General features: G+C 38.6%; 1 protein-coding gene across 1 annotated transcript; it reads right to left on the bottom strand.

Annotated features, from left to right (window-relative positions):
• Window positions 1–4,260: 4,260 nt before the first annotated feature.
• Window positions 4,261–11,064, bottom strand: LOC103326849 (putative SWI/SNF-related matrix-associated actin-dependent regulator of chromatin subfamily A member 3-like 1). Its single transcript, XM_008229101.3, has 3 exons — window positions 9,282–11,064; window positions 6,909–7,200; window positions 4,261–5,254 (listed from the first exon to the last, which is right to left on the bottom strand). Exons 1-3 carry the CDS (start codon window positions 10,857–10,859, stop codon window positions 4,449–4,451), a joined length of 2,676 nt encoding a protein of 891 aa, XP_008227323.1. The 5' UTR covers window positions 10,860–11,064; the 3' UTR covers window positions 4,261–4,448.
• Window positions 11,065–13,832: the final 2,768 nt, after the last annotated feature.

Below are 13,832 nucleotides of genomic sequence, written 5' to 3'. Positions count from 1 at the left end.
ATTTTGAGCATATCAGAAACATGCTCATCCCAAACAGAGCTATCACCAGCTCCCGGAGCAGTAATTCGTGGAACTAAAGGACTCTTTACTCGAGTATATGACTCTTTAGCTCTCTTGGCCACACCACAACATTGAGTCACCCGCTGTGATCGCTCATGACTGCTTCACAAACAAGTTGCTAGTCAAAGGTACAGTCCTTCTCGGTTTGATCCCCGATCATCGCGAATGACCCAAACCCTGCTTCTCAGCAGCCTTCTTATAGGGCGATCACGGCTTTTGAGCAATTCAGAAGAGACTTGAGTAGAATATCCCAGACCTCCTGCATGCCATTGACCTTCTTGTTGTTCGTGCTGATGAGGCACTTGATCTTGGCAGATGAAGAACGAGAAACTCTCATAGGGACCTTCTTAGCAGAACAAGACCCCCTTTGAGGAAGACTTGCTCGTGGCAGAAGGAGGGAGCTTAGTTGAGGACTCCTCTCGCTCAGCTGGCAAATCATCTAGGTCTAAGCCATGTAGTTTCCATTTTTCAACATCTTCGACACGGGGCAGACCATCATCCTCCTTTCGATGTTCGCTCAGCAACCAGCGCCATCCACGGAACTTGGCAGGGATGTTCAAAGCTCGAGTTTCTTGCTAATGTCATTTTCTGCAAGCAGAAGACGGAAGTGAGTCAGATACACAACAAAGAATTCCATACAGACTTAGCAAATCAATAGGGTACGACTTACCATCACAGGATGAGCGGAACTTTCGCCAACCTCCCATTCCTATCCGCCATCGACTTCCAAAGACGTCTCAGTATGCCACACATGATCACCTTAACTCAAACTATTCCTAGTTCGTGGCAAAAACAATTGAAGTGAAGCAAATTGACCAGCCTCAGAAGTAAGCGGCCCAAATCGCCACCTGCTCTAGCAACAGCCCGCGCTCCTCCATCCCAATTACAAATCGGACAGCCCAAGTCAAAGGCCTCCTCCACTCAGGAGCCCAAGTCACATAAGGAAGCCCAGTGACAGCTGGATAGCCCAACAATTAATTCACACCTCCTCCATGACACCATGCGCCATGCAGAAGTTATGGAGCATTTGTGGAAACAAAAAATCTATGAATCCTAGGTCAAATGCCAATCAATTTGGGAATTATTTGATTCTTACCCTAATTAGGGATTTGATTATCAAATCCCTAATTAAACAATCTCTCCAAATTGGGAAAGAATAATTCCTCTCCATCTGCGGAATTATTCTTTCGAAACCCTAGCCTTCGAGGCTCCTATAAATACATGGCTACACCAAAGCTTGAGGTAATTCTAAACTTTTTTCTGTAACTCTGCAGAAATCCTCTCTCAAAAACCCTAGCCGCCATACTCTCTCTCACACACACAAGGCTCCAGCCATCACACACAACTCCGCCCACCCAGTTCTCACCCTAAAGAAATCTTCATCCCTTTGTTAGCTATTGCTTTTCTACAAACACTCAACCTAACTTAGGTATCGGAGGGTCTTTGGCCAACACCCCTCGAGTGTGGTCTTTTCACTCCATATTGTTTTGCAGGGAGAAAGATAAGCAAAGAGGAAGAAGGAATCTTCATTTTTTTTTTTCTACAAATCACTCCCACATTAATGTTGTTGGAGCATCTTGTAAGCGTCATGATGCACTTAGAGCACAATACCAAGAAAAGCTTGTAAAAGCTTTTGATGAAGGTTGTCTTATAACGGAGCGAGGCTTGAATCAAGATACTACTCTCAAATTTGCTGGTGATACACTATCGATTTCACGTTATGCTACCTTGATTAGTATCATTTATATGTTTCCATCTTTGCTTCAAATGATTGTTAATGATAACCCCAATGATAGTTATGATGAAGTCTTTAAGTTGTGGAGAGAAATACAATCTTTTGAGTTTGTGTTTCAGTTTTTTTTATGAAAGCTATATTGGGAATAACAAATACTTTGTCTCAAGCATTGCAAAAGAAAGATCAAGACATTATGAATGTAATAGGTTTAGTTCAAACATGCAAGGAAAACCTACAATTGATGAGGAATTATGAGTTTGATGAATTGGTTGATCAAGCATCTTCATTTTGTAACAAACATCATATTACGGTTCCTAACATGGATGAGGAATATATAATTCCGAGGAAGTCACGATGTAATGCTCCAATCAAGACAAAGAATTATCATTATCGTGTGGAGCTCTTTCTTCATGTCATTGATGGGCAACTTGTGGAATTAAATGATCGTTTCAATGAGGTAAATATTGAGTTCCTTACTTGGTTGGCTTGTTTGAGTCCGAACAATTTATTTGTAGCTTTTGACAAACGAAAGCTAATTCGTCTTGCTCAATTTTATCTCAAGATTTTTCGGATGGAGCTTTATTGATGCTTGAAGATCAACTGGGGGTTTATGTTCATCATATGCGTTCGAGTAGTGATTTTTCTGAATTGAAAGGGATTGGCATGCTTGCGGAAAAAATGGTGGAGAAAGGGATGCATGAAATATTTCCTTTGTGTATTTGCTTATTATATTGGCTTTGGTTTTACCAGTTGCAACTGCTTCAATGGAGAGGGCATTTTCTGTCATGAATATTATCAAAAATCCACTTTGCAACAAAATGAGAGATTAATGATTGAATGATAGCTTGGTTGTTTACATTGAAAGAAATGTTTTTGCTTGTATTGATAACGAAGCTACAATGCAACGCTTTCAAAATATTAAAACTCATCGTGGACAATTGTAGCTTGTATTGTTAGTTTTGCCAAGAATTATGAATGAAAATACTATCTTTATGTTTTTTAGTATTATTTTATTCTTAACAAAATTTCAAGACTTTTACACTATTACCCCATGGCGATACAATCTTGTGTCCGCCAATGCTCCAACCCAACAATCTATGTCACTTTGAATGTGACATTGTTGGAATCTGAGATGTTCTTTGCTGCCCTAATGTCCAATTCGAGGAGACAATGAGTGAATAGTAGAATTGGAGCACTGTGAAAAAGGAAGAAATTTGGCTTTGTATGAACCGATCGGTCACTCTGGCCCTAGCAACTGGTCGCCTGATAGTTGAGAGCGAGGTTGCTCTCGGTATTGATTCGACTGGTCGCTGGTATTTCTGAAAAAGTTGGCTCTCGGCATTAATCCGACCAATCGCATAGAACCAAGCGACCGGTCTCCTAAAGTATCCGATGAAACACATGATCCAGCTGAAGAACCCCATTCTCATACCACAATGCCACCTGACCAATCTCCTAAAAATATCCTGGAAGTAAATATTCTGACTACTCCTGTGAATTTAGTTAATAATTTTGTTGGATATCAATTACCTTTTAGGTATAACCAAGAAAAACCACCAAACCTGTATTCCCCCAATATTGGCAAAACATTGAATACCCAATTGCAAACCATGTATCCACTTAGAGATGGTCTGAACTACTCAAGACTTTTGTGCATCAGTTATCTGTTATTCACATTCCGACCAAGGTAACTGAAACATTGAAAGATCCTAAGTGAGTTGAAGCTATAAATGAAGAGATGAAGACTCTAGAGAAAAATCATACGTGGTCACTAGAGACATTACTACAAGAGAAAAGAATAGTTGGATGCAGATAGGTGTTCACCGTGAAACACAATGTCGATGAATCAATCAAACGATACAAGGCAAGACTTGTGTGGTTGATGTCGGTGAACTAGACTCGACCAGTCCGAACTGATAGGTTCAGTTTGGTTGTTGACAAAAGAGAAGTCAAAACATATCCCATAGCTGAACCAAACTAGTCAGAATCGATTTCGTTCATGGTTCTTAGCTAATTAAATCTGATCTCAACAGAACTAGACCAGTTGTCCTAATATTTTCTATTTTTAAAATTTTTAAAGTGTCTTAAAATCTATCCGGTCTGGGCTGCACATAGTGACAGAGATTTCTAGGGTTTTAGCCCCTCCATTTCCATAACCAAAAACAAATCTATCCGGTCAAAAGCCTCTATTATGGAAAATTAAAAAAATAATTGAAAAAAAAGTAAAAAGAAAAAACTAGATGATAAATATGTCAAAACAATGGCTACCTGGTCAATGGTCATTAAGATTGTTAAAGTCACTTTATAATAATGCACACATAAAACTTTTTGTTGTACCCCTCTTGGAAAACATGATTTTGAGAAGAGCAGAAGAAAAATTAAAACCCAAAATGCCTTCAAGATACTGGCATATAGGTGGCGCCATTCTCATCGTTACCGCAAGAAGTTTGTAGAAACTTTGTCAATTTCAACAAAATTAAAACTTCTATAATTTATGTAATATGAGCAAGATGTGTGTTATCATAAGGCGCTTACTTCTCAAAAGGAGAGCATGGTGGTCATCTACTGCATTCATGGAACAAAAGTTTCCATAACTGACAAAATATGTGCAAGATAAGATGTTGCATGCATGCATACTTGTACACCCACCAACTCACAGGGACATGAGACCCAGAAGATCATCAACTCCTATGTCCCTCCTCCGATCCTTAGCCGTCCTTCTTCCGAAAGCTTCCTTTGCAAATTTCTTCTTTTTCTCCTGCAACTCCAATATCCTCTCTTCAATGCTGTTTCGAGCAATCAACCTGATAATTTTCACATCCTCCTTCTGCCCAATACGGTGAACACGATCCATTGCCTGTTCCTCAACTCCTGGGTTCCACCATGGCTCCAACAAATAGACTCTGCTTGCAGCTGTGAGGTTTATACCTGTTCCTGAAGCCTTAAGACTTGCAAGCAAAATCGTGGGCACATCTTGTCCCGTGACCCCAAACTCTTTGATTACTTGAGCCCTTTTATTTGCATTCATAGACCCATCTAAGCGCAAAGTCTTGAAACCAGCTGCTTTCAGTGGCTCTTCAAGATATATCAGCATCTTTCGAAATTGGGAAAACACTACTGATTTTGTAAGTGGGTTTTGACCCCTTGATGCAATAAGAAGTTTCAACAGAGCAGATACTTTTGAAGACATGGTTGTTTTAGAGGATACCATGTTGTCACTGTCAGAAGGTGCTTGAGGAGCTGAGAACAGATTAGACTGTGATAAAGGACGCCGACAAAGGGGGCAGCAGGGTTTCAAGCGCTGAAGTGTTTTCAGAATACAAGCTTGGCAAAAAATGTGAGCACAACAAGTGATAACAATATCAGTTGGTGGGGAAATGCAAATTGGACAGTCAAAATCTTCACCATCTTGCAGCACCTCCAGCATCTTTTTCAGCAGCTCTGGGTTCTTGGATACATCTGCTTAGAATTGACTTTATAAGTAACAAATAAACATACCATAGAAAGGAGGCTTTGCAATTAAGTATAAAAACGATGGAATAGCAAATCAATATCTGAGCACTATCTGTCACATTGACATTGACTGATTTGTTAAATTGCATTTATAAAGATTGAGAAGCACCAGCACACAGAATGTAATAATGAATATAATATCATTCGTTGACAGCAGTTCCCCAGGAGTAGGGCAGTAACCGTTGATTAAGTAATTGAGATGGAAGTGAATCTCGTTAAGAACTACTTTGATACAATGACTAATGTGATCCAAACAGCTATTCCATGCTACTGATTCCATGGATATAGCAAGAATGAATACAAACAAAATCATTAACAAGGAAAATTGGAGAGCACTGCAGATGGAAGAATTTATTTAAAAGGCAAATGTAGAACATTGTAGAACATTTTTTTATGAAGAACACACACATTGTAGAACATTTTTTATATTTGATCAAATACCAGTACCACACTAACTCTGATTTCTGGACCCCAAATAGGGAATCCATGAGGACATGCTTGGTTAATCGTGTCGGTAATATTTTGTGTATGGTTCTAGTATTTTAAATTATAAATTATAAATTTTGCTCATGATGTCCAAGTTTACTCTAAAAACATTTTAAAATCTAGCTACCAAAATTTGCCACTTCCGTGAAAAAAACTACAAAACTGACATTCCAAGGTTTAGTGTGTCTCCTGTAATAAACTACAAAACTGACATTCCAAGGTGTCTTCTATAAAAATGAAAAGATTACTTGTCATAAAAATTTTAACAGTTGCATTACTGGAGTTTTACCATGTACATGAAAGTCCTAATACGACCAAAACAAGCATGCCAACAAAAACTACCAAAAGCTGACGCCCACGCTTTGTCCTAAGCTTACAACTGTACAAGCATAACTCTATGTTTGTTTAAAGGCAACATGCTTCTCTAATATGAAACGTAACTCTTCAAAAAGATCAGCCAGGGCATAATCCCTAAGGTTTTGTTTCTTTTTTGGGGTTTTCAATGAAGTGGGGTCTGGTGCTGATAAGAAAGGAGGCAAGCCTGTCCTTGGTTGTTTTTTTCACTAATCTTATTTTATGTGGTCAGAACATAACCCCCTAAGTTGGAAAAACAGGAGATACTGAAAAGCACCCCCTCATGAAAATTCTTAATACTTCCCCCAACTAAGTTGTTGTTCCCTGTTATAAAAGTAAACATTTAAGAGGGGCATCATTTGTTATCTTGTGATTCCATAATTACCTCCTTTTTTTCTTCAGAATTCTGTAATCTTTTCTTTAACTCAAATGAAGTAGAAAGCATACTAAGAATGTAATAACAAACCTCCAAAATGGAATACACCGCTACCAATTTCGGCCTAGCGAAAATATGAGTACTGAACAATATGTAAATCCAATAATGTAATTGAACAGAACAATACGTGAATCCAAGAATCCAAGCATAATTGTACGACTTCTCCAATAATTATGTTTACTCTTGAAATAAATAAATAAAGTATACAATAGAGAGTTAGATAAAATAGTTGAAGAATTTCAAGGAACCCAGATAAGCATGCATGTAAAGTGAAGTTGCATTTAAGAAAAAAACGATGCGCCAATATAACATCCTTGTCAATACCTTCAATAGTGTTCGAAGGGAGAAGTGATTTGAGATCAGAAGGGCACAATGCCAAATCAGTACAGATCTGGCGAAGTCGTAAGATTATGCTAAGTACAGTAGAATAGTTGCGCATCATACTACCAGCATCAAAGTAATTCCGCACAACACTCTTTGCTTCTCCTTCCATCTGATCATACAGTTTACGTTCTTCACCAGACAGTTCCACATAACAAGTCTCTATAGTTTTAGGTGGCAATCCAATCAGTCCCTTGTCTTTTGTTCTTCGCAAAGAGATGGTTGCCATTAGAACCTGAAACATCAGCAAACACATTGGGCACAACTTGAATTTTTGGAAATAAAATAAAATAAAAACAGATGAACATTATTTGGCCAACTTCAGTTTTAGGATAACTATTTCATAAGGACAATTATTGTTTTACCCCCAAACTCTGAATTAAATCTCATCTAACCCCCTCAACTTTGTCTCCATGTTTCACTTCACCTATTTCCGCTGATGTGCACGAATGGGGTGCACTTCTTTGCTTACATGTAATCTACGTGGGCTAAAAAAAGTACTAATATATTGCTTTTAATATTTTGGAAATGGTGAAAACTTAAAAACTTACAGTCCCACAGCCCACCCAACCTGCATGTCGCCCACCCACGCCCACCAACACCTCACACATCCCTCATCGCTCATCCCCATCCTCTCTCTAAACTCTGAACCAAACCAATGGATCTCTCCAAACCCACAAACAGCAACCACCCAACACCACTCTCCTTCATCTTCCTTCTCTCCCTCTTCTCCATCCAAAATCAGATATCATCAGTTAGAGAAGCCCATTGAAAATAAGGAGTGTCCTAGTAATTCGACTTCATGTACTATATTTTGCTAAAGTTCTGCATAGAGGCAATTTCTTATGCATAATGTGGGAAGGCTTAGCACATGTAGCATCTAAGAGGCCATTAGGTCCAATTTTTTATGACATGCCGATAAGTACCGACTTCAGGGAAAGACACAATATGATAATCTAATAAATGAATCCACAATTACAGTGGAGGTAGGGTGGGAGCGGTGGGCTGCAGCGAGGAGGTGGATGCGACGTAAGTGTGCTGTAGGTTTTTTCTTTTAAGTTTTTGTTTTATTTTTTATTTCTAAATTCAAGTGCAATTGTGTAACATTTCTAAAATATAAGAAACAACAATTATTAATATTTTTTAGTCCACGTGGCCCACATGTAAACAAGAAAATGGACCCAGTCGAGCCACATCAGCATACTTAACAGATTCCTTGACAGACTTGACAGAAGTGGGTGGAGTGACACACGGAGACAGACTACAGGGGGTTAAGTGAGATCATAAGGTTCGGGGGGTAAAGTGAGACTTCATTCAGAATTTGGGGGCAAACAATAATTAAGCCTTTAATACAAAAGGAAAACAGAAATCTGAAATAAAGCAAGTGATGGATCAACCATGTCTTTAATAATATCTTTCCTATCATATAAATACTTATTTCAGAGCAAAACAATTTGCTCACCTCCAGACCCTAACCATAAAAGCAAAGGGAGGGAGGAGGGTGGGGAGTGTAATGAAGTTCAGTTTCATGAGTTATTGAGACACTAAAGTTCAGGTGCCAAAGAACAATTTCAAGTAACTCTGGTTGATTCAATCCTATATGTCTTCTAATGGGGTAAAAAATAAGTGAAAAGAAGAAAAGAAAATATGACGAGACACTTCAGATACACTTCCATATCAGTTCTTTTATCGTAAGTGGAAAGAGCAACATAAATAACGTGAGAATGATTTTGAAACTTTTACAGAAACTAATCTATTCTTTTCCAAATTTGTCCCAAAACAAGCAATCGCAGTATGAAAGTAAAAAAAACAATAATAAGCAGAAGAAGCAGGTAACCCTTCAAATAAGCAAACCAGAAAAGGAGAAAACTACATGTGATGCAACATAAACAATGTAAGAATGATTTTGAAACTTTTACAGAAACTAATCTACCTTTTCCAATTTTGTCCAAAAACAAGCAAATGCAGTATGAAAGAAAAAAAAAAACAATAATAAGCAGAAGAAGCAGGTAACCCTTCAAATAATCAAACCATAAAAGGAGAAAACTACATGTGATGCAACATGAACAACGTAAGAATGATTTTGAAACATTGACAGAAACTAATCTATCTTTTCCAATTTTGTCCAAAAACAAGCAAATGCACTATGATAGAAAAACAACAATCACAAGCAGAAGACGCAGGTAACCATGAAAATAAGCAAACCATAAAAGGAGAAACTGCATGTGATGCAAACTTCTGTTGCATGCATACAAAATCTGTTCATAGATTATATACAAAATAAAACAAATAGAAATAAAAACAACATGGTATTACCTGCAGCCGTGAGAGCCCCTTTGGGTTGCCATGAGCAAGTGGGCGCTGCACCAAGCTTTGCCAGTAGCTCTTAATTGAAAAAGGCTCAAACCGCAAGAAAGCCATCAAAGAAAACAAATCAAAAGAGCCATTCTGGATTGGTGTTCCCGTAACAGCCCACCTTCGCTTAGCCTTCAAATTAGTGACAACTTGACTTTGTTGAGCATTCACATTCTTAATCATGTGTGCCTCATCCAAAATCACCCGCCACCACTCAATCTCTTTTACAGGGGATGTTATCCAAGCATTTTCGGTAGCCAAAATACTATATGTAGTCAACACTATATCATACTTTTTAAGCTCCTCAGCATCTCTAGTCCTCTCACCATAATACAAATACACCTTCAATCTCCCTGGCCTAGTGTGTTCTCCTAGTTGTGTTACCCAAGTCGAAAAAACAGAAGGCGGGCACACAATTAATGTCGTCTTGCGACTGATATCACCAGAAGACTTATCACTTGCACTCACACATTTGCCCTTCATATTGCTACTAGCATTGGTGTCCTCAGTTTTGTCTTTTTTTCGAGACCCGGTTTTACTTGGTCTACCCCTCTTGCCCTTCTTACCGACAGAAACAGACAACCGCTCATCCTCACCAATTTCGTTATCATCCAGCATGCTTATTACATCGACACTGCCACTACCAACTGAAGCAGGAAGAGCACTACCATATTTATCAAACCCAATCAAAGAAAGCAAAGTTAAAGTCTTACCCAATCCCATATCGTCCGCAAAAATCCCACCTCTTAGAGGCTCCGGTCGCTTATCAGTGTGGTAATTGGTCAACACATTCACAAAAGACCCATCTTTCTCTTCCCAAAAGGGAGGCAACTCACCAGAATTCTCTCTGTGAACCAACCATCCCAAGCCTTCCTTTTGGTGGACAAAAAGCTCCGATTTGATCACTTCTTTTGGAGGTTCCAATGCTTCCAAAGCACCATTTTGGCTCGCATTCTCATCCACCAACTTGAAAATCTCATCCACGCTCTTGCATCCCTTCTCAGCCTTCTTCTCCTTGACCACCACTGCCTCCGAGAGAGTGAATGACGCATGAGAATCCGAAATCAGCTGTAACCCAGATTCCGAAATTGCACACTCCACGGACAGGAAATCTTCCAATCTTGCAAAGATGTGAACTTGACAAGGAATCTTAAACCTGTTGCCCTTAGCTCGCGTATTGGGAACAATGCCCTCCACTGCAATCAAATTCGAGTCAATCAACGGCGCTAGCGCGGCCGCCGCGGTGCGTTCAATGTGACCCACTTGAAAGGTTCTGGTATTGAGGACTTTGATGGCGTTGGAATCGTACGGATTAAGGGGTTCGCGGACAAGACCCACCATTTCTCGGCCACTGATGGTGCCTGAATAGTATTGAATTCCAACTATGTTGGCTATGACGAAGCCGAGCATGTATGTATCGGAGGAAGAAGAGAGAGACTGCGAGTCTTGCAAGGAGAGAGGAAAGTCGTCTGGGTCGCTTGAAGGGCCTTGCCACTGATCGAGGGCCATGAAGAGCCTCACAGGATCTTCGTCGTCCATTGCTCAGAGACAGAGAGAGAATTGATCTAAGAATTTTGGTGTTTTGGGGATGAGAAAGTTGAAGTATGGCGGTGGCTTCAGATTTTAGACTTCGACCTTAGAGAGAGAGAGAGAGAGAGAGAGAGAGAGAGAGAGATTGTGAGTGACTGAGTATAGGAATCGGTGCGTGTGTGCGCTTTTTGTTTGTTGTGTCCCAGCCGTTTTGGGAAGGTATTTGAATGAAATGGAAAGGCGGGTTTTAACAGCCACGACATCATTCACGGTCTGAATTGGATGGGTTTTATTTTAAAATTGCAATCGAAACTATATATAATAGTTAAAATAGAACGGTTTAGGACTGGTCTGGTATCCTATTTGAATTCATTTTTTTAAATTCAAAAATTATTTTAGTCCAAGACTCATAATTCACGTTTGCTAGAGCTTATTTTTTAAAATTCAACTCAAAAACAACTTTAAAAGGTATAATTTTAAAAACCAAAAAAGTGAAGTTTTACACACACACAAAATCTCTCTCTCTCTCTCTCTCTCTCTCTTTTTTTTTTAATTTTAATTCTTTTTAGATCTTAAGAATAGTTTGGAGTTTAATATTGTAGGGCTTTTTCTTCCGCAATTGCAAATGGTCTGGCCCCGTAAAGGGAAATTGCCAAATAGCCCCTGTGTCGAAGTTCCAAAATCAAGCCCCAAAAGCTCTTCGAAAGGGCAGCAGAGCCTTAAGAAGCGTTTTGGTTACCTTCACCAACGAAAATAAAGGCTGCTTACAGATGATTTTTTGATGCTTAGAAATAAAATTTTAAGCGTGACATGAGAGGCATGTGGTATGGAAGCAAAATCAACATGAGTTTAGCACTGAGGGGAAATTTAGGCTTTCTTGGGGGAAAAAGGGAGTGTTAAGGTAAGAAAGGAGAAGTTTTATAAGAGATTTGGTTAAAAAAGAAAGAAATAGAGAACATAGTTCTTCCGGCAACTTGATGATGCTCTGTCTGTAAGAGAAGAATGGAGAAGAAAGATGAATAGTGTACAAGGTTGCTGGGTTTTTGCAAGTTAGAGAGAAATCTTGCTCTCTGAATTTGGGTTGGATTTGTTAGGTAGGAGAGGCTTCATTTTATAGCCTGGAAACCATCACTTCCCAAGAAACCCTAATGGCTTCTACCCATTTTGGCCAAACTTTTCCCTTCCTTTCTCATCTCCCTCCTTGGCTTTTCCCATTTTGATGAAATCTCTTCTGTCTATTTGCACCATATAAGAGTTTTTTGAAGCTCAAGGCCCCTTTTTCTCACAACTGTCTCAACGGCAGACTTCCATTCTCAACCATCTCTTTTATTGTTTTCTTCTCTTTTTTCCATGGCCAAGTCTGATGGGAAAAGGAGTTAGGATATATATGTTGGTTCGAATGGTGCTTCTGGCAGCTCGCAGGCTAATATTCTTTGGTTCCTTGAATGTTTCTTGCTTGGAACTTGCTCCCCCATGTGCTGGAACCTCCAGCAGCTTTGTTCAATGAACCTATAGACCTTCTCTACGTGGCTTCTATTTTTCTAGCATGGGGCTGAGGCTTTTGTGGCTTATTTTGGAGTTTTGTATGGGCCAATGTTGTTCCTTAAGTAAATGGGCTATTTTTATTAAACATTGAGCTTTTTAGTTGAGTCAATAGACTATTTTGCTTGGGCTATTTGGTCTATTTCTTCTCCCTTGTGCTCACCCGCATGTTTAGGCCAAAGAAATGGGCTTGAGTCCCGAGGCTCCTAAGTAACCCAAGACTTTCCATTTCTCGGCCCATTAATGGGCCTCATGTTGATTTATTACCATCCATACCACAACCCATTCAAGCAAGCCCCGTGCATTTGAGTGGCTTGGGCCCACTTAGGCTTGTAGCGTGGTTGGGTGTGAGATAACGATTTTGTGCTTGACATGGCATGTCGCTTGGCATGTTTTAATTTTATTGTCCTTGGGAAGGACTGCGATGTTTAATTTCGGCATGGGCTTGTAGAACCGGTGTATTTAATCTCAACCCTAGCATGACAAATTTATTTAGCATGACACATGAACTACAACTCGCATGTGGCGAGTTTTCGTGTACTCCGCTTTACACTTTTTCTTAATGGAGTGTCGTTTTAGGCTGATAATTTATTTGGGCCCAACCATAGATTTTTTGGGGCCTCAACAAATACCAAACAAATTTTTAGATCTGAAAAATTAATATTTAAAAACTAATGTTAAAAAAAAAGATTTTTGAGTTCAATTTTTTTAGTATAATACCAAACAGGGGCCTAAGTTTTCTTCGATTTGATAAAAAGTATTGAGGAAATCAAACCAAACCAATTTTAGATAATTTGATTCGAGCATTTTGTACCTAAGCCCAATTTATTTTTTCTTTTACATGTTTGAACTTTGTTAGCAATTAAAAGAAGAAAAAAAATTCGCAGGGAACTTGAGCTCATGTGGTTAAAAAAATTTATTCATATACCTAAGGTCCTAGGTAGTGACGGAGCTAGCATGGGACCAGTGTGGTCCCAGGCCCCCACTCCAATTATTTATTTATTCATTTGTATATTATATATGATATAATATTATAATATGTTATATTAGTTTTAGCATATTTATTTCACAATAAAATAATATATTAGGTTCTTTTTGTCTACAAATTAACCATAAAATTTCTTGTCTCTCCTTTACTCATTTCTCTTAAATCTTCTAGGTTAGTTTATGATATTTGCACTAAAAACTCCTAAAGTTTTAACCTTTCTTTCTCTTCCTCTTTTGTCTAAAGCTTTATGAAATTTTATATTCCTCATTTTTTTATGTATGAGTTGGGTACCTTAATCTTGCACTTTATGAACTCTTTTTTGTATTTGTTTTTCTATTTGTTTTCTCTTTTGGAATGTAAATGATCAAATTTGAAGTCTTTAATAGTGTAGATGATGATATTAGTATTTAACCAATTTAAAATATGAAATTCATGATAATTATGAAGAGAAG

This window comes from Prunus mume, linkage group LG8 (assembly GCF_029339155.1).
Source record: "Prunus mume cultivar Tortuosa linkage group LG8, ASM2933915v1, whole genome shotgun sequence".
NCBI lineage: Eukaryota > Viridiplantae > Streptophyta > Magnoliopsida > Rosales > Rosaceae > Prunus > Prunus mume.
This window is presented reverse-complemented; position numbering and strand designations above follow the sequence as displayed.